This window comes from Squalius cephalus (genome assembly GCF_949319135.1).
Source record: "Squalius cephalus genome assembly, chromosome: 6".
Taxonomy (NCBI): domain Eukaryota; kingdom Metazoa; phylum Chordata; class Actinopteri; order Cypriniformes; family Leuciscidae; genus Squalius; species Squalius cephalus.
Window position 1 is genome coordinate 48,420,859 of NC_137127.1, and position 27,975 is coordinate 48,448,833.

The 27,975-nt window shown below is 44.7% G+C and overlaps 1 protein-coding gene across 6 annotated transcripts in view; it reads right to left on the minus strand.

The window, feature by feature from the left end:
* Window positions 1-716: 716 nt before the first annotated feature.
* The window catches only part of ppfia1 (PTPRF interacting protein alpha 1), a 100,093-nt gene continuing 72,834 nt past the window's right edge, over window positions 717-27,975 (minus strand). For 2 of the 6 annotated variants that reach the window (XM_079873338.1, XM_079873337.1), the window contains 9 exons: window positions 25,568-25,649; window positions 21,998-22,198; window positions 19,742-19,917; window positions 14,522-14,619; window positions 14,263-14,438; window positions 9,994-10,062; window positions 9,761-9,920; window positions 5,980-6,044; window positions 717-2,183 (listed from right to left, as the gene is read on the minus strand). In XM_079873338.1, the coding sequence (XP_079729464.1) occupies window positions 5,989-6,044; window positions 9,761-9,920; window positions 9,994-10,062; window positions 14,263-14,438; window positions 14,522-14,619; window positions 19,742-19,917; window positions 21,998-22,198; window positions 25,568-25,649 (1,018 nt within the window). In that variant the 3' untranslated portion in view covers window positions 717-2,183; window positions 5,980-5,988. Of the gene's footprint in view, window positions 2,184-5,979; window positions 6,045-9,760; window positions 9,921-9,993; window positions 10,063-14,262; window positions 14,439-14,521; window positions 14,620-19,741; window positions 19,918-20,652; window positions 20,680-20,810; window positions 20,874-21,997; window positions 22,199-25,567; window positions 25,650-27,975 lie in introns of all 6 variants that reach the window. The other 4 variants (XM_079873335.1, XM_079873334.1, XM_079873339.1 and 1 more) reach the window with 4 other exon arrangements.

Below are 27,975 nucleotides of genomic sequence, written 5' to 3' on the forward strand. Positions count from 1 at the left end.
TGATAAATTGTGAGCGGATTTTGATCTTACGGTTTGGCTGTGGCAACCAATTGTTGAAATAATGGAAACAGGAAGTGTGTTATAACTTCTGCATATTAACTGATCTTGATGAAACTTCAGCAGCGTGTTTGTTGTAAGAGGCCGATCACATGGATGTGACTATTGTGAGTCAAAGTTATAGCGCCACCAACTGGCAGCAGGAAGTGTGTCACTTTCAAAATGCTTTGAAATCACCCTCTTATTTTTACCCGATTTGCCTCAAACTTCGTCAGAATAATGTCAAGACACCGCAGAAGTAGACCTGTGAGAGGATGTGTGATATATCTTGAATACTGTTGTCATGGCAACGCATCAAACTTTAATCAAATTCTTTTGGGGTGTTTTGAGTCTCGTTTCAAATTGCAGAGAAATACAGAGTCGTGGCCCTCTCCCTTTAGGCCTATTTTCTGGTTAACATTCTGGTTAACTGGTGTTTGAAACCGCTAGCTAACAGAAGCGCTCTGAGGACAGACTCAGTATCGTTTAGCATAGATTTGGTATAACATATTCTACTACTGTAAACCAAATGTTACTATTATTCATTTAGCGGATGCGTTTTCATACTGCATGTAGAATAATAGTTCTAGAATGATCATTTATCACCTTGTGCATTAAATGAGCCAGTGGGCAGAAACAAGACTTCGGACAGCAAATAAGAAGAGATTCAGGAAAAATCATCTGTTCATAAAGACTTATTTTTATTGGCAGTGGAAAATAAGTTTCAGTATTTTATTGAAATGAAAGAAATAAATAATACTGTGATAAAAATAGTTCATAAGTACTTAGACTGTACATTATTTCTATTACAGGACCAGAAGATTTATTTAAATAAAGGACAATAAAAAGATAGTAACATGACTTTAATTGTACACAAGTGACTAAGAACGTAAAATTACAAAATCAAGAAGACTGTGATATGATTCCAGCCTGTGCCTTTGATATCATCCAAATTGACAATTCCTACATAAAGGCTTGATACATACGATATCAAAAAGGGTCGTTGAAAACAGAAGGAGTGGCTACAAATGTAAGGCTTGATTACAGTGGTGAGAATCACAGGGTTTGAGGAGAGAGAGAGAGAGAGAGAGAGAGAGAGAGAGAGAGAGAGAGAGAGAGAGAGAGAGAGAGAGAGAGAGAGAGAGAGAGAGAGAGAGAGAGAGAGAGAGAGGGAGGCCACTGGAGGATTGGTCCGTCTGAGAAACACACACACTTACTTGCACGCACTCGATCGTACATGTGCGCGCACACACACACACACACTCTCTCACTCGTAAATGCACGCATACACTTACACTCACTCACTCTCTCATTCACTCTTACTCACACACTCACTAACTCTTACACACTCAAACACACACACACACACACACACACACACACATTTACTCTCTCATTCACTCTTACTTGCACACTCACTCACTCTAACACACTCTCACACACAAACTCTCTCTCACTCTTACACACACACACGCTCTCACTCACTCACTCTCTCTCTCTCTCACACACACACACTCACACACTCACACAGCACAAAGGGAATGGATAAACAGTGACTTTCAGTCAAAAGGATGCTAGAGAATCCTGGCATCAATATCTCATCTGTAGAAAGATGTTTTCAAAATAGCCCTCATAATTATTACAAAGTATGGCTTATCCAAGGGTCTGATTTTGGTATCACAGGATATAAAACATGAACCGACCCCGATATTCACACAATGCCATTGACACGGGTTACTTTCTCAGAATCAACAGGGAGACAAAAGAAGATTAAGAGTTTAGATCAAACACACAAAGTACTTTTAGCTGGAAGATTAAAAACAAAATCAATAAGTAGCCGATACGATAAAAATACTCATATAGAATGATAAAAATGAGATTATGCCTACGAACATAAATGTACATACTCTGGACTCGTGATATATAAATTACATCTAGAAGAGTTGGATTAGGACGCGTGAATTAAAAGGTGACGAGATAAAATCAAGCAGAAGTTGATATGAAACACTGAGTTAGAAAGACTGGAGGAATAAATAGAAGTATAAACCCGCGGGACTCATGGGATTATGGGTCTGGAACCGGGAAAAACCCAAAGGAATGATGTGGAACTCCAGCCTGACGGGGATCGTGCTCTTCAGCTGCGTCACCTGAGGGAGCAATGACATCATCATCATCGTCATCATCATCATGATCATCATCATCAACATCAACATCATCAACATCATCATCAACATCATCATCATCATCATCATCATCATCAACATCATCATCATCATCATCATCATCAACATCATCATCATCATCGTCAACATCAACAGAGAGAGTAGGTGTCATGAAACAACTTCACAAACAGTCTTTTTAACCACACAGTATCATCATTTCTGTTCAGATACTCAGATCATCACAGAAGCACTGGGATAAAAGTGTATAGTTCAGATATAAACTGACGTCTAGCGATTCAAATTGAGTAAATCACCTTGACGCTTCAAATAAAGATTGTATCGATTACATTGTTACACCAGTAGGTGGCGACAAGTGACTGTTAAAAAGGTTGAGTTACACATATAACTACGGTTCCAAGAAGGAGGGAAACTCGGTACAACACATGACTGTGTGATATCGCGCTCATCTGCTCAAGACCCCTTTATTCACGCCTGAAACGCCAGTGACGAATGACGACGTGGGGGGGGCTCTTCCATATAAATGCAGTCGTATGCGTCATTCCCTATGTTCAGTCCAGCTCTTCACGAGCCACCGACTGCACGGGGCCAGAGGTGTTGTACCTCGTTTCCCTCAACATTCCCATTCAGTCGGTCAACTCGGTGCAACACATGACTATGGGACATATATTCACACCCCGCCAAGTCGCTGAACTAAACCTAAGGGACCAGAACCGTCACATAACCCTTTTTCAAGAGAGCAATGGCCCCTGGTTGAAGAACCCCTGCGGTGAGCACAGACTGAGTGACCATCGCCGCTGTGACATCTAGCCGTACACTGGACAAACCTGCGCAGTGACACCTCTAACTGGCATCCGCACGAGGATCTGAAACCAAGCCCATGACATTTCCTTGCCCAAGAGTGCGCACACACCCCTCCAGGCAGAACCAGCTCCTCATCTGCTATAGGCAGCTTTCTACAATCCAATGTGAAAGACACCGCTTAGATAGCGGCTTCTCACTGGCCGAGTTGGAAAACATGACAAAAGGTGGTCAGACGAGCGTTTAGCCTGTATCTGCCCAGTGTACCTGCGTATAACACCCGCACAGGCACAAAGCAAGTCTCCTGTGTGAGATGTTACAGGGCAGCTCGAACGAGAGCGCACCCCCGACATGACCTTAGGCATATACACCGCGTTCGGACGCAACACCACCAAAAGGAATGCACCAATTGCACATTAAGTTTCCCAACGACATGGCAGCATCCTTATATTCAAGGATTCTAAAGGCTCAAAACGGAGGTTAACACACAGCCTCCAGGTCTAGCATCAGGGCATGATGGCACTATTACATTTTGTAAAGAGCCTAAAAACGCTGACCTTAAAGCCCAAAGTACACTATCCGCGTTACGCACATCATCCGCATTACGTAATTTGCGTCAGGAGGGTCTACAGTGCGCGTACAACAGAGTGTACGAGTGACTTGCTCGCTTGGGAACAAAATTCACCAGCAAGTGCGCACGGCGAACGATTCTTTCCGCGCTCAAGGCCGCCAAAGTAGTACACTTTGAAAGGCTCGCACACTCAACTGTGCACAAGATGTAGCGGAATATGGAAACAAAGTTCCCTAGCAAGTGCACGCGCAGAACACGTCTATCTGTCCTTATGGCTAAAGGAGTATACCCTGAAATGCTCGTGCTCCAAACTGTGCGTGAGACGGAGTGGACCGTCAAAGCACCGTCCGTGTGACGTAATTATCACCATCAGGAGAGTCTGCGGATGTCCGCGCACGCCATCCGTGTGCAGCCCAATGTTTGTGACCGCGAAGGTGCACACACAACAGCGCATGTGCGAGTGACATGAACGAAGAATTTATACAGCCCATTTCTTATGTACTGCCGTACACCCGAAGCGCTTCACAATCATGTCAGGGGTCTCTCCTCAACCATCCCCAGTATGCAGCATCCACTTAGATGATGCGGCGGGAGCCCCAGTTAAATAGGAGAAAGAGCACTTGAAAACCAAAGCACTCGAAAAGTAAATACACTAGATAGTGCACATGCGCAGAAAACGTCCTTCCACCCACGCGGCCAAAGGAGTATACTTTGACAGGCTCACACTCTCAACCGTAAGTGAGACAGAGCGATAAAATATGTGTATACCCGGGCCCTTTAAGGAACCAAAGATGCGCGCTTTGCCGCAACACCGTTAATGTGCTCATGACAAGCCACAACGGTTGTCCAATAAAGTTCCAACGTGGAATGGAGTGACTCGATACGGCGATACAAATCTTCGCCCGCACCAAGCTTCAAATACTCGCTACTTCAACGCAACGCAATTCACTTCGAAATGCAAGCGCTCTGTTTTGTAGCTTCAATCAGACTCTGCCTCCCACAACAGGTCGACCCCTAGAGACCACAGTGCTGGCCGAGGGTGCAGAATCTGGGTCCCTGCATAGGGAAAGACACCACAGTGGCCTTAACAGCAACGACATGATGCTTGTGTACCATGTCTTTGCTGGCCAGCAAGAAGCCACCAAAAGCAATGTCAGACCCTTCTGCGTACAGCAGAGTCCTGGGCTATACATGCGACAGGGCATTCACCCTCAGTGGGGCTCCTGTCCACAATGAAGAAAACAGCGGGAGGCCTGTGTTTTCTGCAAACGTAAAAAGATCCACATCGGCCCTACCAAAACCGATCCCAGATCTGCGTCACTATTCAAGTGTGTACACGCCAATCCAGGGGAGACGCCGGTCTGCCCCTTATCAAGAGCATCCGTGCCACTTTCAGCAGGGAAAGTGAGGGAGTGAGGGAGTACCCCCTTGCCTGCAAATATACGACCACTGTCGTCTTTTCATTCTGAATAACACGTTTGCCCTGTTGGGCCAAGTGTTTCATTATCAGGGGAATTACTCCAAAAACTTTGTGTCGCTCTTACAGCACTGGTGTCACCACTCTCCTTTTTTTTTCTTTTTTTTTTTTTAAACTACTCTCCTCTTACAGAGTTTCTTGTTCGTGATGTGATGCATTTGTTGTCAATACTACACATGATGTAACTCTGCCCAGGGAAACTCCTTCTGTCAACAGATTGAGGTTTCCTAGGGTGGAACAGTAGGTATCGGGGTCTGCACAAAGGCGCTACCGGCATATGCTTGTCGCGTAGCCTACAGCAAGCTATCGAGCGCCCAGCGTCGGCACTGCACATATAAAGAGGAGAATCCAGCTGTACTACTGCTATCGAGGCCATGAGCCCCAGCAGTCTTAAAGCATTTTTATTGTGTTTGTTCATCTGCTGTAAATCTAAGATAAGGGGCAAAACCCTGTTTTTTTATGAACGGAATTAACGGCTGAAAAACCTCTTCCTCCACCTTCGCTTGTGGCAAAACCTGAATTGCGGTGACTACAGTGGTTCAACCTTAATGTCATGAAGCGACAAGAATACTTTTTGTGCGCAAAAAAACGACTTTAACAATTTCTTATCCTCCATGGTTCCAGAACGCCGGCTCATGGACTGTTTCAACGACGTCTTTACAGCCTTTCTGGCCCTTGAAAGGTCAATGACGTTGCTGCCTATGGCTGGTTCAGAAACCTCTTGGATTTCATTCAAAGTATCTTCATTTGTGTTCCTAAGATGAACGAAGGTCTTCCTGGTCTGGAACAACATTCCAACATGAATTATTCATCTAAAGGCCGCTCTGCTGCACCGGGACGTTCACTAATGCTAGAGATCTTGGCCGTGAGTATCTGGTCATCATGCTCAGATCATGCGAGTAATGAAGGCTCACCTGGTTAGATCAGCAGGAGTATGTTCTGACTGCGGCCGAGTCCAGACGCTGAACTCCACTCACACCTGCAGCGCCACACACATGCATTAGTCACACAAACACACCAGCATGTTAAACGCACATAAGCGCTGACATAAGCTACACACACGTCCAGTGTTGGGGAAAGTTACTTTGAAAAGCAATGCATTACAATATTGCGTTACTCCCAAAAAAAGTAACTGGTTGCGTTACTTAGTTACTTTTTATGAAAAGTAATGTGTTACATTACTTTTGCGTTACTTTTTCTCACCTGGGTTGAACTTGCTTGTTTGTTTTTTAATAACAATAAAAAAAACCTTCTATTTTTGGGCAAATTTTAAGCTCCTTTCACACCAGAAGTGAAGTGAATAATCCTCAGGCTGAAGGAAATGCATATTTACACCTGTAGAGTAGAGTACAGTAGAGGTAGAGTACAGTAGAGTGAGGTAGAGTACAGTAGAGGTAGAGTAGAGTACAGTAGAGGTAGAATACAGTAGAGGTAGAGTAGAGTACAGTACAGTAGAGGTAGAGTAGAGGTAGAGTACAGTAGAGGTAGAGTACAGTAGAGGTAGAGTAGAGTACAGTACAGTAGAGGTAGAGTACAGTAGAGGTAGAGTAGAGTACAGTACAGTAGAGGTAGAGTAGAGTAGAGGTAGAATACAGTAGAGGTAGAGTAGAGTACAGTACAGTAGAGGTAGAGTACAGTAGAGGTAGAGTACAGTAGAGGTAGAGTAGAGTACAGTACAGTAGAGGTAGAGTAGAGGTAGAGTACAGTAGAGGTAGAGTACAGTAGAGGTAGAGTACAGTAGAGGTAGAGTACAGTAGAGGTAGAGTACAGTAGAGGTAGAGTAGAGGTAGAGTACAGTAGAGGTAGAGTAGAGGCAGAGTACAGTAGAGGTAGAGTACAGAAGAGTACAGTAGAGGTAGAGTAGAGGTAGAGTACAGTAGAGGTAGAGTAGAGGCAGAGTACAGTAGAGGTAGAGTACAGTAGAGTACAGTAGAGGTAGAGTGCAGTAGAGGTAGAGTACAGTAGAGTACAGTAGATGTAGAGTACAGTAGAGGTAGAGTACAGTAGAGGTAGAGTGCAGTAGAGGTAGAGTAGAGGTAGAGTACAGTAGAGGTAGAGTAGAGGCAGAGTACAGTAGAGGTAGAGTACAGAAGAGTACAGTAGAGGTAGAGTAGAGGTAGAGTACAGTAGAGGTAGAGTAGAGGCAGAGTACAGTAGAGGTAGAGTACAGTAGAGTACAGTAGAGGTAGAGTGCAGTAGAGGTAGAGTACAGTAGAGTACAGTAGATGTAGAGTACAGTAGAGGTAGAGTACAGTAGAGGTAGAGTACAGTAGAGGTAGAGTACAGTAGAGGTAGAGTGCAGTAGATGTACAGTACAGTAGAGGTAGAGTACAGTAGAGGTAGAGTACGGTAGAGGTAGAGTACAGTAGAGGTAGAGTAGAGGCAGAGTACAGTAGAGGTAGAGTGCAGTAGAGGTAGAGTACAGAAGAGTACAGTAGAGGTAGAGTAGAGGAAGAGTACAGTAGAGGTAGAGTACAGTAGAGGTAGAGTACAGTAGAGTACAGTAGAGGTAGAGTGCAGTAGAGGTAGAGTACAGTAGAGTACAGTAGATGTAGAGTACAGTAGAGGTAGAGTACAGTAGAGGTAGAGTGCAGTAGAGGTAGAGTACAGTAGAGTACAGTAGATGTAGAGTACAGTAGAGGTAGAGTACAGTAAAGGTAGAGTACGGTAGAGTACAGTAGAGGTAGAGTACAGTAGAGTACAGTAGAGGTAGTGTACAGTAGAGGTAGAGTACAGTAGAGGTAGAGTACAGTAGAGGTAGAGTACAGTAGAGGTAGAGTAGAGGCAGAGTACAGTAGAGGTAGAGTGCAGTAGAAGTAGAGTACAGAAGAGTACAGTAGAGGTAGAGTACAGTAGAGGTAGAGTACAGTAGAGGTAGAGTACAGTAGAGGTAGAGTACAGTAGAGTACAGTAGAGGTAGAGTGCAGTAGAGGTAGAGTACAGTAGAGTACAGTAGATGTAGAGTACAGTAGAGGTAGAGTAGAGGTAGAGTACAGTAGAGGTAGAGTACAGTAGAGGTAGAGTAGAGGTAGAGTACAGTAGAGGTAGAGTACAGTAGAGGTAGAGTACAGTAGAGTACAGTAGAGGTAGAGTGCAGTAGAGGTAGAGTACAGTAGATGTAGAGTACAGTAGAGGTAGAGTACAGTAGAGGTAGAGTGCAGTAGAGGTAGAGTACAGTAGAGGTAGAGTACAGTAGAGTACAGTAGAGGTAGAGTACAGTAGAGGCAGAGTACAGTAGAGGTAGAGTACAGTAGAGGTAGAGTACAGTAGAGTACAGTAGAGGTAGAGTGCAGTAGAGGTAGAGTACAGTAGAGTACAGTAGATGTAGAGTACAGTAGAGGTAGAGTAGAGGTAGAGTACAGTAGAGGTAGAGTACAGTAGAGGTAGAGTAGAGGTAGAGTACAGTAGAGGTAGAGTACAGTAGAGGTAGAGTAGAGGTAGAGTACAGTAGAGGTAGAGTGCAGTAGAGTACAGTAGAGTACAGTAGATGTAGAGTACAGTAGAGGTAGAGTACAGTAGAGGCAGAGTACAGTAGAGGTAGAGTACAGTAGAGGTAGAGTACAGTAGAGTACAGTAGAGGTAGAGTGCAGTAGAGGTAGAGTACAGTAGAGTACAGTAGATGTAGAGTACAGTAGAGGTAGAGTAGAGGTAGAGTACAGTAGAGGTAGAGTACAGTAGAGGTAGAGGTAGAGTACAGTAGAGGTAGAGTACAGTAGAGGTAGAGTAGAGGTAGAGTACAGTAGAGGTAGAGTGCAGTAGAGGTAGAGTACAGTAGAGTACAGTAGATGTAGAGTACAGTAGAGGTAGAGTACAGTAGAGGTAGAGTACGGTAGAGTACAGTAGAGGTAGAGTACAGTAGAGTACAGTAGAGGTAGAGTACAGTAGAGGTAGTGTACAGTAGAGGTAGAGTACAGTAGAGGTAGAGTACAGTAGAGGTAGAGTACAGTAGAGGTAGAGTACAGTAGAGTACAGTAGAGGTAGAGTACAGTAGAGGTAGAGTAGAGGTAGAGTACAGTAGAGGTAGAGTACAGTAGAGGTAGAGTAGAGGTAGAGTACAGTAGAGGTAGAGTACAGTAGAGGTAGAGGTAGAGTACAGTAGAGGTAGAGTACAGTAGAGGGCGCCACTCAAGCAAACCTTTCAGCAATTCCGGATTAAAGAACAATAGGATACAGGAGAAGGAAGTTCAACACTCTTATTTCTAAATCTAAAGTAATTTTTGCTTAGTATGGTTAAATTAGATCATCATAACCCTAGCCCTAAGGTCAAAAGCAAAGACATTCCTTATTAAAGTGAGATTAAATACATAAAGTATATTTGTGTAATTTAATATAGTTAATTATAAAAGTTTTGCGTAAAAGTCTGAGATTGCATTTTACTGTTTTTATTAATTTATTTCGTGCAAGTGAGATGAGTAAATGCATGTTCACATTTAGTCGAACTACAATAACCATCATGCTCAGCGAATACTTCTCTCGAATCAGCGAATTATTTCTCTCAACATGGGGACAGGAGAACTGTCAGTCAATAACTGTGAGAGTAACTTTGATATTTTGTTGTAAATTTTAAAAGTAATGCATTACTTTACTAGTTACTTAAAAAAGTAATTGATTACATAACTGGAGTTACTTGTAATGAGTTCCCCCAACACTGCACACGTGTAACGCGCTAACAGGCGGAGCCGCTCGCTCACGTACCATCCAGCTGCGGTTTCTTGGCCATCAGAGCGGAGTCGCCGGCGCTCACCCGGAAGCTAGCCGGCAGCGTGTCCGAGGCGCTCACGCTCATCCCGCGCACGTCTTTGGGCCGAAACTTCTTCCTCCAGGACGGCGCGCGCCGGAAGTTCTTGTCGTCGTCCTGCGGAGGAACAGCTATGATGTGAAGCGCTCAGATCTGATTGGGTTAGACTGATGAACCAGACTAAACTCACCTCGTCCTGTCTGCGCTCGGTGCCAGCGCCGATCAGGTGACCGTACTCGTGCTCCAGTAGCGCTCGCGCCTGCGGGGACACGGCACAGTCAGCGGACAATATATCCAACGCAACCAGTCAAAGATTCTATTTCTATTTGCACAGAACAGTCAAAGCAGAGCGAAACGGACGAGTTCAATGATCACTGAAATCTGACTGATTCAAACACAGCTGTTCAAATGAAATCTGATGGGATTTCGGCTATCGGATTGGACCAAATATGGAAAAAGAATTCTGAAATCTGATTAGAAATGCAATAAAACAAAAATTAGCCAAATACTACAATCAGGGTTCGTACAGATACTGTACAATGAAATTCCAGGACTTTTAAGGACTACAATGAGAGATCTCACTTATCAAACAATATCTTTATTATCTTTCAAATGATATTAAATACCAACAAAATGGTACAAATAAAATGCTGCACATGCAATGACCTTAGTAACTTTAACCATTGAAAGTATACAACAAAGATATTCAAATTGATTTTTTTTCCTTCCATTAATATTTGATTGACCTGAAGAATGAAAGCTTTATCATATACTAGGATATTTATATGAGCAATATCACGCTCATAGCCATGCAAAATGGCTCTATATCTATGTCAGACAGGCTGCAGCATTTATTTTGTGTGAAAAGATTGTTTTATCGATAAAAATACACACTAATTTTACATTTTTCTTTCAATAATTAAAGCACTTTTCAAGTACCTTTTCATAAATATGGATGTTTTCAAGGGTTTTCCAGGACTTAAATTTCCAAAAGTCAAATTCTAGTAAATCAAGCACTTTACGCACCTTGTACGAACCCTGTACAATGTTTGTATCATGTACTATACATATTTACATTTTGCACTTGATTTGTTTAAACATTAGTAGAAGACTATCTATTACGTGAACTGCAGGTTATCGTGTCCGACTCCAAACACAGAAGGAACTGTGCGTGTCTGACCTGTGTTTGACCTCTGTGACATGTCTGACCTCGGACCTGTGTCTGATCGCTGTGACCTGTGTCTGACCTCTGTGACCTGTGTCTGCCCTTTGACCTGTGTCTGACCTCTGTGACCTGTGTCTGACCTGTGACCTGTGTCTGATCTCTGTGACCTGTGTCTGATCTCTGTGACCTGTGTCTGATCTCTGACCTGTGTCTGATCTCTGTGACCTGTGTCTGACCTGTGTCTGATCTCTGTGACCTGTGTCTGACCTCGGACCTGTGTCTGATCTGTGACCTCTGTCTGATCTCTGTGACCTGTGTCTGCCCTTTGACCTGTGTCTGATCTCTGACCTGTCTGATCTCTGTGACCTGTGTCTGCCCTTTGACCTGTGTCTGACCTCTGTGACCTGTGTCTGATCTGTGTCTGATATCTGTGACCTGTGTCTGATATCTGTGACCTGTGTCTGATCTCTGTGACCTGTGTCTGATCTCTGTGACCTGTGTCTGATCTCTGTGACCTGTGTCTGCCCTTTGACCTGTGTCTGACCTCTGTGACCTGTGTCTGATCTCTGTGACCTGTGTCTGATCTCTGTGACCTGTGTCTGATCTCTGACCTGTGTCTGATCTCTGTGACCTGTGTCTGATCTCTGTGACCTGTGTCTGCCCTTTGACCTGTGTCTGATCTCTGACCTGTGTCTGATCTCTGTGACCTGTGTCTGATCTCTGTGACCTGTGTCTGATCTCTGTGACCTGTGTCTGATCTCTGTGACCTGTGTCTGCCCTTTGACCTGTGTCTGATCTCGGACCTGTGTCTGATCTCTGTGACCTGTGTCTGACCTGTGACCTGTGTCTGATCTCTGTGACCTGTGTCTGATCTCTGTGACCTGTGTCTGATCTCTGTGACCTGTGTCTTTCCTGTGTCTGATCTCTGTGACCTGTGTCTGCCCTTTGACCTGTGTCTGATCTCTGACCTGTGTCTGATCTCTGTGACCTGTGTCTGCCCTTTGACCTGTGTCTGATCTCTGACCTGTGTCTGATCTCTGTGACCTGTGTCTGATCTATGTGACATGTGTCTGACCTGTGACCTGTGTTTGATCTCTGTGACCTGTGTCTGCCCTTTGACCTGTGTCTGACCTGTCTGATCTCTGTGACCTGTGTCTGATCTCTGACCTGTGTCTGATCTCTGTGACCTGTGTCTGCCCTTTGACCTGTGTCTGATCTCTGACCTGTGTCTGATCTCTGACCTGTGTCTGATCTCTGACCTGTGTCTGATCTATGTGACATGTGTCTGACCTGTGACCTGTGTTTGATCTCTGTGACCTGTGTCTGCCCTTTGACCTGTGTCTGACCTGTCTGATCTCTGTGACCTGTGTCTGATCTCTGACCTGTGTCTGATCTCTGACCTGTGTCTGATCTCTGACCTGTGTCTGATCTCTGACCTGTGTCTGATCTATGTGACATGTGTCTGACCTGTGACCTGTGTTTGATCTCTGACCTGTGTCTGATCTCTGTGACCTGTGTCTGATCTCTGTGACCTGTGTCTGATCTCTGACCTGTGTCTGATCTATGTGACATGTGTCTGACCTGTGACCTGTGTTTGATCTCTGTGACCTGTGTCTGCCCTTTGACCTGTGTCTGACCTGTCTGATCTCTGTGACCTGTGTCTGATCTCTGACCTGTGTCTGATCTCTGACCTGTGTCTGATCTCTGACCTGTGTCTGATCTATGTGACATGTGTCTGACCTGTGACCTGTGTTTGATCTCTGACCTGTGTCTGATCTCTGTGACCTGTGTCTGATCTCTGTGACCTGTGTCTGCCCTTTGACCTGTGTCTGATCTCTGACCTGTGTCTGATCTCTGTGACCTGTGTCTGACCTTGTGACCTGTGTCTGATCTCTGTGACCTGTGTCTGATCTCTGTGACCTGTGTCTGATCTCTGACCTGTGTCTGATCTCTGTGACCTGTGTCTGATCTCTGTGACCTGTGTCTGATCTCTGTGACCTGTGTCTGATCTCTGACCTGTGTCTGATCTCTGTGACCTGTGTCTGACCTGTGACCTGTGTCTGATCTCTGTGACCTGTGTCTGATCTCTGTGACCTGTGTCTGATCTCTGACCTGTGTCTGATCTCTGTGACCTGTGTCTGATCTCTGACCTGTCTGATCTCTGTGACCTGTGTCTGATCTCTGTGACCTGTGTCTTTCCTGTGTCTGATCTCTGTGACCTGTGTCTGCCCTTTGACCTGTGTCTGATCTCTGACCTGTGTCTGATCTCTGTGACCTGTGTCTGCCCTTTGACCTGTGTCTGATCTCTGTGACCTGTGTCTGCCCTTTGACCTGTGTCTGATCTCTGACACCTGTGTCTGCCCTTTGACCTGTGTCTGATCTCTGACCTGTGTCTGATCTCTGTGACCTGTGTCTGATCTGTGTCTGATCTCTGTGACCTGTGTCTGACCTCTGTGACCTGTGTCTGACCTGTGTCTGATCTCTGTGACCTGTGTCTGACCTCGGACCTGTGTCTGATCTGTGACCTGTGTCTGATCTGTGACCTCTGTCTGATCTCTGTGACCTGTGTCTGCCCTTTGACCTGTGTCTGATCTCTGACCTCTGTCTGATCTTTGTGACCGGTGTCTGCCCTTTGACCTGTGTCTGATCTCTGTGACCTGTGTCTGATCTCTGTGACCTATGTCTGATCTCTGACCTGTGTCTGATCTCTGACCTGTGTCTGATCTCTGTGACCTGTGTCTGATCTCTGTGACCTGTGTCTGATCTCTGTGACCTGTGTCTGCCCTTTGACCTGTGTCTGATCTGTGACCTGTGTCTGATCTCTGTGACCTGTCTGATCTCTGTGACCTGTGTCTGATCTCTGTGACCTGTGTCTGCCCTTTGACCTGTGTCTGATCTCTGACCTGTGTCTGATCTCTGTGACCTGTGTCTGCCCTTTGACCTGTGTCTGACCTCTGTGACCTGTGTCTGATCTATGTGACATGTGTCTGACCTGTGACCTGTGTTTGATCTCTGACCTGTGTCTGATCTCTGTGACCTGTGTCTGACCTGTGACCTGTGTCTGATCTCTGTGACCTGTGTCTGATCTCTGTGACCTGTGTCTGATCTCTGTGACCTGTGTCTGATCTCTGTGACCTGTGTCTGATCTCTGACCTGTCTGATCTCTGTGACCTGTGTCTGACCTGTGACCTGTGTTTGATCTCTGACCTGTGTCTGATCTATGTGACATGTGTCTGACCTGTGACCTGTGTTTGATCTCTGACCTGTGTCTGATCTCTGTGACCTGTGTCTGACCTGTGTGCACTGCGTCGGGATCTGCAGAAGTAGAGCCAAGGCGTTGTGGTCGAAGGACTCGTCCAGGGCGATGAGCGCTCCATGAACACCGCTCTCCAGAAGATTGCTGGCGTAATCCTTCAACCCGATGGCCTGAACCCAGCTGACCACGCGCTCGTTCGACCACACCAGCACATCTGCGCACACACACACAAGCATTAAAGGACACAACACGACCACACAGAGGTGAAAATAAAGGAGAAAAACAACAAGCGCTCACCTTTGACATCAACCTGTGACTCCTCACGCCTTCGCTCAAGGTCTTTCCGGTCATAGTTCAGTCGTCTCAAACACATTACACCGGACTGAAAACTGTTCCTACAGAGAGAGAGAGAGCACCACAAACACACAGTGAGGAGGAATCAGCCCGTAAAATACAGCAGTAGGGTTCAGCAGGCAAATGCCATTCAATTTATGTATGTGTGTATGTATTTATGCATTCATGTATGCACTGTATGTAAGCATGTATGTATGGATGCTTATATGTATGTATGTCTGCATGTATGCTTGTATGTATGCTTGTATGTATATGGATGTATGCATGTATGCTTGTATGTATATGGATGTATGCATGTATGCTTGTATGCATGGATGTATGTATGTATTTATGTATGTATGTATGTATGTATACTTGTATGTATGTATGTTTGTATGTATGTATGTATGTATGTATGTATGTATGTCTGTCCGCATGGATGTATGCACGTATGTATGTACGTACGCATGCATGTATGTATGCTTGTATGTATGTATCTATACTTGTATGTATGCATGTATGTCTGTCTGCATGGATGTATGCATGTATGTATGGATGGATGCATGGATGGATGTATGCATGTATGATTGTATGTATGCTTGTATGTATGTATGCTTGTATGTATGTATGTATGTATGTATATATACTTGTATGTATGCATGTATGTCTGTCTGCATGGATGTCTGCATGGATGTATGCATGTATGTATGGATGGATGGATGGATGGATGGATGCATGGATGGATGTATGTATGCATTAGGGGTGGGAGAAAAAAATCGATCCATCAATGCATCGCGATTTTCTCTCCAACGATTCTGAATCAATTCTGAGCTTAGTTTTTAACCAGATGTGCGATGACGCTGAGTTTGCTTTAGAAACGCCCGCATTCTGCTTGCTTCCAATTCCTCACACACATACACCACTCAAACCTTCCGTAAAATAATATTTCATAAAGTTTGGAAAGGTTGAGGCTTCATTGCACAGGATGCGCACTTTATTTGATGTTACGTTATTGAAGTGTCCTGTCTCGCCCGTCAGTATTTTCCTTACAAATGCTCTACGAAGTCATCATTTATGTGGTTTGGAATGCAGTGGACTTATATATTTAAAATATGAACCTCACTAACAGAAGGCTGCTTTCAATTTCAAATGCTGACGTGCGCTTTGTTTGTGTAGATTGCTTGCGCATGCGGCTGTGCGACTCCGTGGTTTAATGTACTTGTGCAAAATTAACGTAAACACAGCCAATTATGTCTTAAGGGATTAAACGGACAGGACAAACCACATTACTTCTTATATTTCAAAAGAGATCTGTGCGTGAATGCAGCTTAATAGATCTCCCCCAGTCTATGATGACATAGTAAAATACAACAGTAAAGATGAAGAAAAATCCCTCACAGTTCTTGAATGGAAAACGTTCAGATAATCTTAAATACTGAAAGCACTCTTTGTTTGTTGTTTGTTATATGTTTCTATGCTCCTCTTTATTATTTGCTACTTGCTTGTATGTTTTGAAGTTATATTAGTTTAAAATTCTTAACATACAACTGTTTTAATTATTTTTTTAAATTTGTAATTATTTAAAAAAAGTACTTAATTACTTATGTAAACTAATGAATTAATAAGGGAGGAAAAGTAGATAAAGAATCGTTCTGGAATCGGATCGTGACTCCCAGAATCGGAATCGGATCGGATCGTAAGGTGACTAAAGATTCCCACCCCTAGTATGCATGTATGTATGTATGCATGCAAGTATGCTTGTATGTATGTATGCTTGTATGTATGTATGTATGTATGCTTGTATGTATGTATGCTTGTATGTATGGATGTATGTATATGGATGTATGTATGCATGGATGTATGCATTTATGCATATGTATGTATATGTATATGTATGTATGTATGGATGTATGTATGGATGTATGTATATGTATGTATTTATGCATGTATGTATGTATGGATGGATGGATGGATGTATGTATGTATGTATATGTATGTATGCATGGATGTACACTCACCTAAAGGATTATTAGGAACACCTGTTCAGTTTCTCATTAATGCAATTATCTAATCAACCAATCACATGGCAGTTGCTTCAATGCATTTAGGGGTGTGGTCCTGGTCAAGACAATCTCCTGAACTCCAAACTGAATGTCAGAATGGGAAAGAAAGGTGATTTAAGCAATTTTGAGCGTGGCATGGTTGTTGGTGCCAGACGGGCCGGTCTGAGTATTTCACAATCTGCTCAGTTACTGGGATTTTCACGCACAACCATTTCTAGGGTTTACAAAGAATGGTGTGAAAAGGGAAAAACATCCAGTATGCGGCAGTCCTGTGGGCGAAAATGCCTTGTTGATGCTAGAGGTCAGAGGAGAATGGGCCGACTGATTCAAGCTGATAGAAGAGCAACTTTGACTGAAATAACCACTCGTTACAACCGAGGTATGCAGCAAAGCATTTGTGAAGCCGCAACACACACAACCTTGATGCGGATGGGCTACAACAGCAGAAGACCCCACCGGGTACCACTCATCTCCACTACAAATAGGAAAAAGAGGCTACAATTTGCACGAGCTCACCAAAATTGGACAGTTTAAGACTGGAAAAATGTTGCCTGGTCTGATGAGTCTCGATTTCTGTTGAGACATTCAGATGGTAGAGTCAGAATTTGGCGTAAACAGAATGAGAACATGGATCCATCATGCCTTGTTACCACTGTGCAGGCTGGTGGTGGTGGTGTAATGGTGTGGGGGATGTTTTCTTGGCACACTTTAGGCCCCTTAGTGCCAATTGAGCATTGTTTAAATGCCACGGCCTACCTGAGCATTGTTTCTGACCATGTCCATCCCTTTATGACCACCATGTACCCATCCTCTGATGGCTACTTCCAGCAGGATAATGCACCATGTCACAAAGCTCGAATCATTTCAAATTGGTTTCTTGAACATGACAATGAGTTCATTGTACTAAAATGGCCCCCACAGTCACCAGATCTCAACCCAATAGAGCATCTTTGGGATGAGGTGGAACGGGAGCTTCGTGCCCTGGATGTGCATCCCACAAATCTCCATCAACTGCAAGATGCTATCCTATCAATATGGGCCAACATTTCTAAAGAATGATTTCAGCACCTTGTTGAATCAATGCCACGTAGAATTAAGGCAGTTCTGAAGGCGAAAGGGGGTCAAACACAGTTTTATTATGGTGTTCCTAATAATCCTTTAGGTGAGTGTATGTATGCATGCTTGTTAGGGCTGTGCCGGTAAACTTGACAACCGCATCACCGCGGTTGTAAAGCGCCACCGCGGTGGCTGAGTAGTACCGGCGGTTGTTCGCCTAAAAAAATTTTGTATATGAATGCTGTTTTACATTAATATTATGACACACAAAGCTTTGTTTACAAAATAAATAATAGGTTAGCAATTAAATGTTATATCGCAGCCATGGAAAAGTTTTAATTCATGACGAATGAGAGAGTTGTACGTGAGCCCATAAACTTAAGCTTTGTCGGCTTTGAATTCTGGTTTGTGATCTGGTCACCCGATTATCAGCGAATTTAAAAATATTCCATTAGTTATTCCTTATAGAAAGCTTGAATTGTCTACTTTTAAACAAAACAATTCAAAACGGAAAATAAACCGACTAGCATATGCTTCTATTCCGTATTGAAGTGTGCATTTCTCTCTCGCGTTCACTGCGAAGAGTGAGCATCGTCAACTTCATCTTTGCAGCCCGACACTGACACACACACACACACACACACACACACACATACACAAAACACTTTATTAATAAACAATTCAAATGTCTCCTTGCTATATTTGACACGTTCATAATCATTACTTTTGCCGGTTCTTTGTGACAGCTGTTATGTGCGTTATTGGCAGCGTCACCCTCCGGTTACATGAACGCGTCACCGCCGCATCAGCACCAGAACATGGAGATTTTATTTTAGAGAATGATCGCACAACAGACATTAGAACATTAGATATTCTATAATTAAATCAACTAATCGAATATTCAAAAATCGCGACTCATCCCTGCATGGAATCTCTTTTTTCTTTTTCACTCGCGTCTCACCCAAAGACGCGTTAAACGTTTCTTCCTTCGCTTTTAGGTCGATTATTTTCGTATTCTTTTCTGTGGTAAAGTAGCCTAGAAAAACGCTGTAGGTCAGATGGCCTACATTTTTACTTGTAGGCCTACGTCAAATTCTTTTTAACACAGTTTGTGCTTGTTATTAGACATATGGTAATTGGTAAGGCGCGTCAAGTTCATTTTGTAAAGCGCGTTTCACACGCGCGGGTGATTTTAGTTTTGCTTTCTCTGGCAGCGCGCAAACAGCCTAAATGCCTTGCCCTTGTAGAAGATAAATTCGCTCTTCATACCTTTTACAAGTAGAAAACATGAAGATATCAGAAAAGAGATCGATGGTATCTTTCCTGCTCGTGTCCCACATCCCTCTCAAAGCGCAGAGCGGTAGGCTTTATCACGCGCCTTTGTGTGGAAATATTAAACGAAAAAAAAAAAAATAGATTCAACTTTATTATATTATGTAAGTTACCAGTATTAACTGATATTTATTTCAATGCTTTACAGGCTTTAGTGTTTCTTTCTTTTTTTTTTTTTTTCAAAACAACCCCCACCCCCCCCCCAAAACACCGCCGGTATTTGGGTCCATTACTACCGCGGTGGTAAAAAACTGCCACCGTCACAGCCCTAATGCTTGTATGTATGGATGTATGTATGTATGTATGCATGTATGTATGCTTGTATGCATGCATGCATGGATATACGCATGTATTTATGTATGTATGCTTGTATGTATGTATGGATGTATGTATGTATGTATGTATGTATGTATGTATGCATGGATGTATGTATGCATGCTTGTATATATGTATGGATGTATGCATTCACACATGAAACAGCTGCACGTCTTTTTACCGTTGAGATACTTTTCATAAAGAAGCACCAAAATACTGGTAAACCCCTGGAAATGACCTTCATTTTTCCTAGTTTTATTATCAGTAGTTTATTAGTCAGCTGACACGAGTAGTTAATTCCCTCATTAAAGACGTCAAGTGAATTAAATGTCATCTGGCTGGTTCGGTTCATGGCGTATAACAGCCAGACTGGAAACGTAAGTAAGATGCATGAGAGCGCGATCTGACCGTGACTGACCTGTGGAAGCTGTCCACCATTTTGAGCTGACCACGGAGGTCTTTTTTGGTCAGGTGATCCAGCATACGAGCGTCCACCAGCGACTCCATGAAGTAGCTGCGGTACTGAGGCAGGCCGAGGCTCGGCAGCCAGTCGTTCCCGATCCACTCGTGGTTCATGTCACCGTAGGCCAGAGTCTGAGCGCAAACAACACATTCAGTCCAATCAAGAGCACAGTGAGCAAAATCTAACGCTACTTACCTAAAAGACACTTAATATTCAGTCATATTATTGATTTGACACTATCAGATGAGAAGAAAACGAACTGAATTGATCTGAATAATGACACTGCTGTCTTTTTAAAGCTGCTTTACAGCTGAATGTGAATTTGTCTCATATTTGATCAAGTTTGCATTATTGATTGTGTTATGTTCTTGTAAAGCTGCTTTTAAACGATATGTACTGTATAAAGTGTGATAGAAATAAAGCCGACTTGACTCAAAATATAACGATATACACCAGGAATCCCACCTCAGCACTGAGTTCATACAGAAGCAGAGTTGATTGATCATAATCTCATGATTTTACGAACATTAAACCATCATATCCTGTTCTCAGTGAGATCCAGAAACAGAATGAGCATTTCATAGCGCAAGACCAGCAAACGCTGCTTTAACGTGATGAAGAACTGCAGTGAATCTCAGCAAACCGTCGAGAGCACGTCCACGTCACAAACCTCCACATATTCTCAAAGAGAATCCATCCTGTCATGTCAAACTCTAAGCTTGATTTTCTGATTCATTTTGGTCTGATTCTGAAGTGAAATGTGACATGAACGTGTTCCTGACAGATCATGAGACCTGCATGTGTTGTGCAATAAAACTGAGCCATCAGAAGAAAGGCAGAGATGTGTGTGTGGAAGAGGTTCAAACCTGCGCCCAGCCGCCCTCCTCGTCCTCCTGGGGTTAGCGTGTTAGCAGGTTAGCATGTGGAGCGAGGGGAGGCGATCAGTAGCAGAAGAGCAAATACAGTAAAACATCTCACACACACACACACACACACACAAACACACACACATCAGCTGACTGACCGTGAGCGGCGTGGCGGCCAAACTCTCCATCTCCTCGTGTGTGAGCCAGACATTCCCAGAAGACTACATGATCCGTGAGTGAGGAAACAAGTGAGGACAGATGGAGTGAAAGAGGAAGAGTGTGTTAATGAGCAGCAGGATCATTAGTGAAAGCGGTCAAACATCCCATCAGGTGTTAATGTGTGAGGCATGCGAGAGAGAGAGAGAGAGAGAGAACAGACGTGTGTGTGTGTTCCAGTGTCCCTGACATCAGTGTGCTGTCATAAAGCTTGAGCTCTTCTGCTGTTCACCAATAACGGTCTCTCCTCTAGACCTCTGAAACTGGAGGATCTCACATCAACATGCCTGAAACCCCCAAACCCTGGACTAGGGCCGCTCGATCTGAAGAAACATCCAACTGCATCTTCTCTGATAACAAATATGTTTGCAATTTCTAATGAAACGAAAAAAATTCCAGGTTTGCTGTGCTTGTTTGTAGGGCTTCAGAATTTTGTGATTATTTATCAATATTACTATAAAATAATAATAAATATAAAAATAATGACACAAAAAAATTAAAACTAATAAAAATACTAACCATTCTAATATTTCACCGTAAAATTACAAAATGAGTATTTAAATTTAATTTTACATTACAACTGTAAACTTACAATTCTATTTATGGCTGTCTTCATTTCTCCATTTTCAAATAATAAACCAAAGTTTATTTTTGATGTGAAACTGCATGAAGCCCTTAAAGCTTGTGTTTTGTTTGTGCAGATGTTCGGCACAGGCTGTGTTTCCAGATGCACGTTAAAGCGACACTCAGAGCAAACGCACTTCATGTTGCGCAGCGTTAACTGTCAATCAAACGTGTAAGTGAACACAGTGCTGCGCTTCAGTCTGAAACACACAGCGCTTATATCTGACTTGATCTACTCCACCTGTGTTCTGATCATCACTCTGAATCCCATCCGGACAAAACCAGATTTCTGATCAAAATGTTTTTTCGATGAGACTTACCCACATTCAAGTGTTGATAAAGAATGCATGACGCTAGAATAAAATGTTCGTTTGTTTAAAAGCAGAGACACCGATAGCAGCACATTTACCTGCAAACCCTGAGGAGAGCTGAGGTGTGTTTGAGTGTGTCAGATCTCTGTTCGAGTGTTTGAGCAGATATATCTGAAGGCCAGGCTGTTTCCTACCGTTCTGGAGGTCGGTGGCGCCGACGGGCTCGTGAGCGACATGATCTCCTGGATCGCGAGGCGTAGTTTGAGGCGGTGAAGAGGGTTGCTGATGCCAATCTCACGCTGGATCTCGGTGTCGGACAGGGCAGACATGATGGCTCCGCTCTTCACGTTGGCACGACACGCGGCCACATACCATGCAGGCATCCCGACCCACAGCTGAGAAACACAACACACTCCATCATCAGGACACGCTGCTTTACTCACGATCACACTCATCCTGTGCACATCACGCAGAAGGCTGGACTAAATTAAGTTCACCCAAAAATGAAAATTACCCCATGATTTACTCACCCTAAAGTCATCCTAGGTGTATATGACATTCTTGTTTCAGACGAATACAATCAGAGTTAAAATAAAAAATATCCTGGCTCTTTCAAGCAAATCTATCCATCATAAAAGTGCATCTATCCATCATAAACGTGCATCTATCCATCATAAACGTGCATCTATTCATCATAAACGTGCATCTATTCATCATAAACGTGCATCTATCCATCATAAACGTGCATCTATCCATCATAAAAGTGCATCTGTCCATCATAAAAGTGCATCTATCCATGATAAAAGTGCATCTGTCCACCATAAAAGTGCATCTGTCCATCATAAAAGTGCATCTGTCCATCATAAAAGTGCATCTGTCCATGATAAAAGTGCATCTGTCCATCATAAAAGTGCATCTATCCATCATAAAAGTGCATCTGTCCATGATAAAAGTGCATCTGTCCATCATAAAAGTGCATATATCCATCATAAAAGTGCTCCACAGGCTCTGGGGGGTTAATAAAGGCCTGAAGCGATGCGTTTGTGTAAGAAAAATACCCATATTTAAAACTTTATAAAGTAAAATAACTAGCTTCCGGCCAAACAAACATACGGATTCCACTTAAGCATAAAGCGCAACTTATGCGAGTAATGCGACGTACTGCTGATATTTACGCACTACGCTACTAACGCTAACGTGTTAAATATGGATATTTTACTTACACAAAGCATGGCTTTGCTTCAGGCCTTTATTAACCCCCCAGAGCCATGAGAACTTTTATGATGGATAGATGCACTTTTATGGACTTCAAAACAGAAACAGCCATTCACTGCCATTATAAAGCTTGGAAGAGCCAGGACATTTTTTAATATAACTCTGATTGTATTCGTCTGAAAGAAGTAAATCATGGGGTAATTAAAATTTTTGTGTGAACTATCCTTCAAAGTCTAAATGAAGTTACATACAGCGAGAAGCTGTAACTCTCTGGACATTCCTGTGCTCGTCTCAGTTGTAATGGGAACACTAATCTGCGAATTGCAACTGCACTGGAAATGTTTTCCACACTAATACAGGTGTGTGGACAGGTGAGAGGAGTGTGTGGACAGGTGAGAGGAGTGTGTGGACAGGTGAGAGGAGTGTGTGGACGGGTAAGGAGTGTGTTGACAGGTGAGAGGAGTGTGTGGACAGGTGAGAGGAGTGTGTAGACGGGTAAGGAGTGTGTGGACGGGTGAGGAGTGTGTGGACGGGTGAGGAGTGTGTGCACAGGTGAGGTGTGTGTGGACAGGCGAGGAGTGTGTGGACAGGCGAGGAGTGTGTGGACAGGCGAGGAGTGTGTGGACAGGCGAGGAGTGTGTGGACAGGTGAGGAGTGTGTCGGGTGAGGAGTGTGTGGACGGGTGAGGAGTGTGTGGACAGATGAGTGTGTGGACAGGTGAGGTGTGTGTGGACAGGTGAGTGTGTGGACAGGTGAGTGTGTGGACAGGTGAGTGTGTGGACAGGTGAGGAGTGTGTGGACGGGTGAGAAGTGTGTGGACGGGTGAGGAGTGTGTGGACGGGGGAGGAGTGTGTGGACGGGGGAGGAGTGTGTGGACAGGTGAGTGTGTGGACAGGTGAGGTGAGTGTGTGGACAGGTGAGGAGTGTGTGGGCGGGTGAGGAGTGTGTGGACAGGTGAGAAGTCTGTGGACAGGTGAGGATTGTGTGGACAGGCGAGGAGTGTGTGGACGGGTGAGGAGTGTGTGGACGGGGGAGGAGTGTGTGGACGGGTGAGGAGCGTGTGGACGGGTGAGTGTGTGGACAGGTGAGGAGTGTGTGGACAGGTGAGAAGTGTGTGGACAGGTGAGGATTGTGTGGACAGGTGAGAAGTGTGTAGACAGGTGTGGACAGGTGAGTGTGTGGACAGGTGAGGAGTGTGTGGACAGGTAAGGAGTGTGTGGACAGGTGAGGAGTGTGTGGACAGGTGAGGAGTGTGTGGACAGGTGAGGAGTGTGTGGACAGGTGAGGAGTGTGTGGATGGGTGAGGAGTGTGTGGACAGGTGAGGATTGTGTGGACAGGTGAGGAGTGTGTGGACGGGTGAGGAGTGTGTGTGTGGACGGGTGAGGAGTGTGTGGACGGGTGAGGAGTGTGTGGACGGGTGAGGAGTGTGTGGACAGGTGAGGAGTGTGTGGACAGGTGAGGAGTGTGTGGACAGGTGAGTGTGTGGACAGGTGAGGAGTGTGTGGACAGGTAAGGAGTGTGTGGACAGGTGAGGAGTGTGTGGACAGGTGAGGAGTGTGTGGATGGGTGAGGAGTGTGTGGACAGGTGAGGATTGTGTGGACAGGTGAGGAGTGTGTGGACGGGTGAGGAGTGTGTGTGTGGACGGGTGAGGAGTGTGTGGACGGGTGAGGAGTGTGTGGACGGGTGAGTGTGTGGACAGGTGAGGAGTGTGTGGACAGGTAAGGAGTGTGTGGACAGGTGAGTGTGTGGACAGGTGAGGAGTGTGTGGACAGGTAAGGAGTGTGTGGACAGGTGAGGAGTGTGTGGACAGGTGAGGAGTGTGTGGATGGGTGAGGAGTGTGTGGACAGGTGAGGATTGTGTGGACAGGTGAGGAGTGTGTGGACGGGTGAGGAGTGTGTGTGTGGACGGGTGAGGAGTGTGTGGACGGGTGAGGAGTGTGTGGACGGGTGAGGAGTGTGTGGACAGGTGAGGAGTGTGTGGACAGGTGAGGAGTGTGTGGACAGGTGAGTGTGTGGACAGGTGAGGAGTGTGTGGACAGGTGAGTGTGTGGACAGGTGAGGAGTGTGTGGACAGGTGAGTGTGTGAGTGGACAGGTGAGTGTGTGGACAGGTGAGGAGTGTGTGGACAGGTGAGTGTGGACAGGTGTGGACAGGTGAGGAGTGTGGACAGGTGTGGACAGGTGAGGAGTGTGTGGACAGGTGAGGAGTGTGTGGACGGGTGAGGAGCGTGTGGACGGGTGAGTGTGTGGACAGGTGAGGATTGTGTGGACCGGTGAGGAGAGGTGAGGAGTGTGTGGACAGGTGAGTGTGTGGACAGGTGAGGAGAGGTGAAGAGTGTGTGGACAGGTGAGGAGTGTGTGGACAGGTGAGAGGAGTGTGTGGACAGGTGAGAGGAGTGTGTGGACAGGTGAGAGGAGTGTGTGGACAGGTGAGGAGAGGTGAGGAGTGTGTGGACAGGTGAGTGTGTGGACAGGTGAGGAGTGTGTGGACAGGAGTGTGTGGACAGGTGAAGAGTGTGTGGACAGGTGAGTGGTAAGTGTGTGGTACCTCGAGCCACACCACAACGGTGGGACCGTCCCACTGAGCGAAAGGAAGACCCTGCCGACACGCTTCCTCCAGCAACTCGTGTCTGGGAACACAGAGAAAACATTATGAACACGCATATATGTGCAAAGAGCTTGTGTTATGGGCCAAACATATGTAAGAATGATGATATGCAGTAATATGAAGCATTCGTACAGTCAGAGAACAGCACATGTACAGATGTGAGGAAACGGCAGCTGGATTAGCAGAAGAGTTTTGAGAGAAAGAACTTCCACCAAGAAATCATCAAAACATTGCCAGAACAACCAGGGATTCAACCATCGCATTACCAATTATGGTATTAAAGGTTAATAAGCTAATTTAATTAACTTTAACTACTTTATTTATATTATGTTTTTATTTTTAATTATTAAGGGAGAGTTAAAGAGATGTTTGGGTGAATTATCCATGTAAGGTTTCTTTTGTGATAGAAGGTGAATCTTTGACCTGTTTGTACGCACTGAGACAAATATTCCTCTCACACACTGTAGTTCACCTCTGTTTCATTTTATGCTTCCATCACTCAAAATGCAGAGAAAGCAGCATGAATACCTGTGATACCTGACGATGTGAATGCGTTCAAAACAACACCACAATACTGCAGGTTTGCCACAGGATTACATATGCAGATGCAGTGTGTAGATGAAGGAATAATGCAGACAAACATGCATGACATCATGAGTCTCCAACTCAAACTCAAACTCAACTTCAACTCAACCTCCAACTCAACTCCAACTCAACTCCAACTCAACTCCAACTCAACTCCAACTCAACTCCAACTCAACTCCAACTCAACTCCAACTCAACTCCAACTCAACTCCAACTCCAACTCAACCTCAACTCCAACTCAACCCCAACTCCAACTCAACCTCCAACTCCAACTCAATCTCAACTCCAACTCAACCTCCAACTCAACCTCCAACTCAACCTCCAACTCAACCTCCAACTCAACCTCCAACTCAACCTCCAACTCAACCTCCAACTCAACCTCCAACTCAACCTCCAACTCAACTTCCAACTCAACCTCCAACTCAAACTCAACCCCAACCTCAACTACAACTCAACCCCAACTCAACCTCAACTCCAAATCAAACTCAAATCCAACTCAACTCCAACCTCAACCTCCAACTCAACCTCCAACTCAACCCTCCAACTCAACCTCCAACTCAACCCCAACTCAACCTCCACTCAACCTCAACTCAACCTCAACTCCACCTCCAACTCCACCTCCAACTCAACCTCAACTCAACCTCAACACAACCTCCAACTCAACCTCCAACTCAACCCTCCAACTCAACCCTCCAACTCAACCTCCAACTCAACCCCAACTCAACCTCCAACTCCACCTCCAACTCAACCTCCAACACAACCTCAACACAACCTCCAACTCAACCTCAACACAACCTCCAACTCAACCTCCAACTCAACCTCCAACTCAACCTCCAACTCAAACTCAACCTCAACTACAACTCAACCCCAACTCAACTCCAAATTAAACTCAAATCCAACTCAACTCCAACCTCAAACTCAACCCCAACTCAACCCCAACTCAACCTCAACTCAACCTCAACTCAACCTCAACTCAACCTCAACTCAACCTCAACTCAACCTCAACTCAACCCAACCTCAACTCAACCTCAACTCCAACTTCAAATCAACCTCCAACTCAACCTCCAACTCAACCTCCAACTCAACCTCCAACTCAACCTCCAACTCAACCTCCAACTCAACCTCCAACTCAACCTCCAACTCAACCTCCAACTCAACCTCCAACTCAACCTCCAACTCAACTTCAACTCCAACTTCAACTCCAACTCCAACTCCAACTCCAACTTCAACTCCAACTTCAACTCCAACTTCAACTCAACCTAAAACTCAACTCAACCTCAACTCCAACTCAACCTCAACTCCAACTCAACCTCAACTCCAACTCAACCTCAACTCCAACTCACCTCAACTCAACCTCAACTCCAACTCAACCCCAACTCAACTCCAACTCAACCCCAACTCAACTCCAACTCAACCCCAACTCAACCTCAACTCCAACTCAACCTCCAACTCAACTCCAACTCACCTCAACCCCAACTCAACTCCAACTCAACTCCAACTAAACTCAACTCCAAAGCAACCTCCAACTCCACTCCAACTCAACCTCCAACTCAACTCCAACTCAACACCAACTAAACTCAACCTCCAACTCAACCTCCAACTCAACCTCCAACTCAACCTCCAACTCAACCTCCAACTCAACCTCCAACTCAACCTCCAACTCAACCTCAACTCAACTCCAACTCAACTCCAACTCAACCTCCAACTCCACTCAACTAAACCTCAACTCCAACTCAACTCAACTCAACTCCAAAGCAACCTCC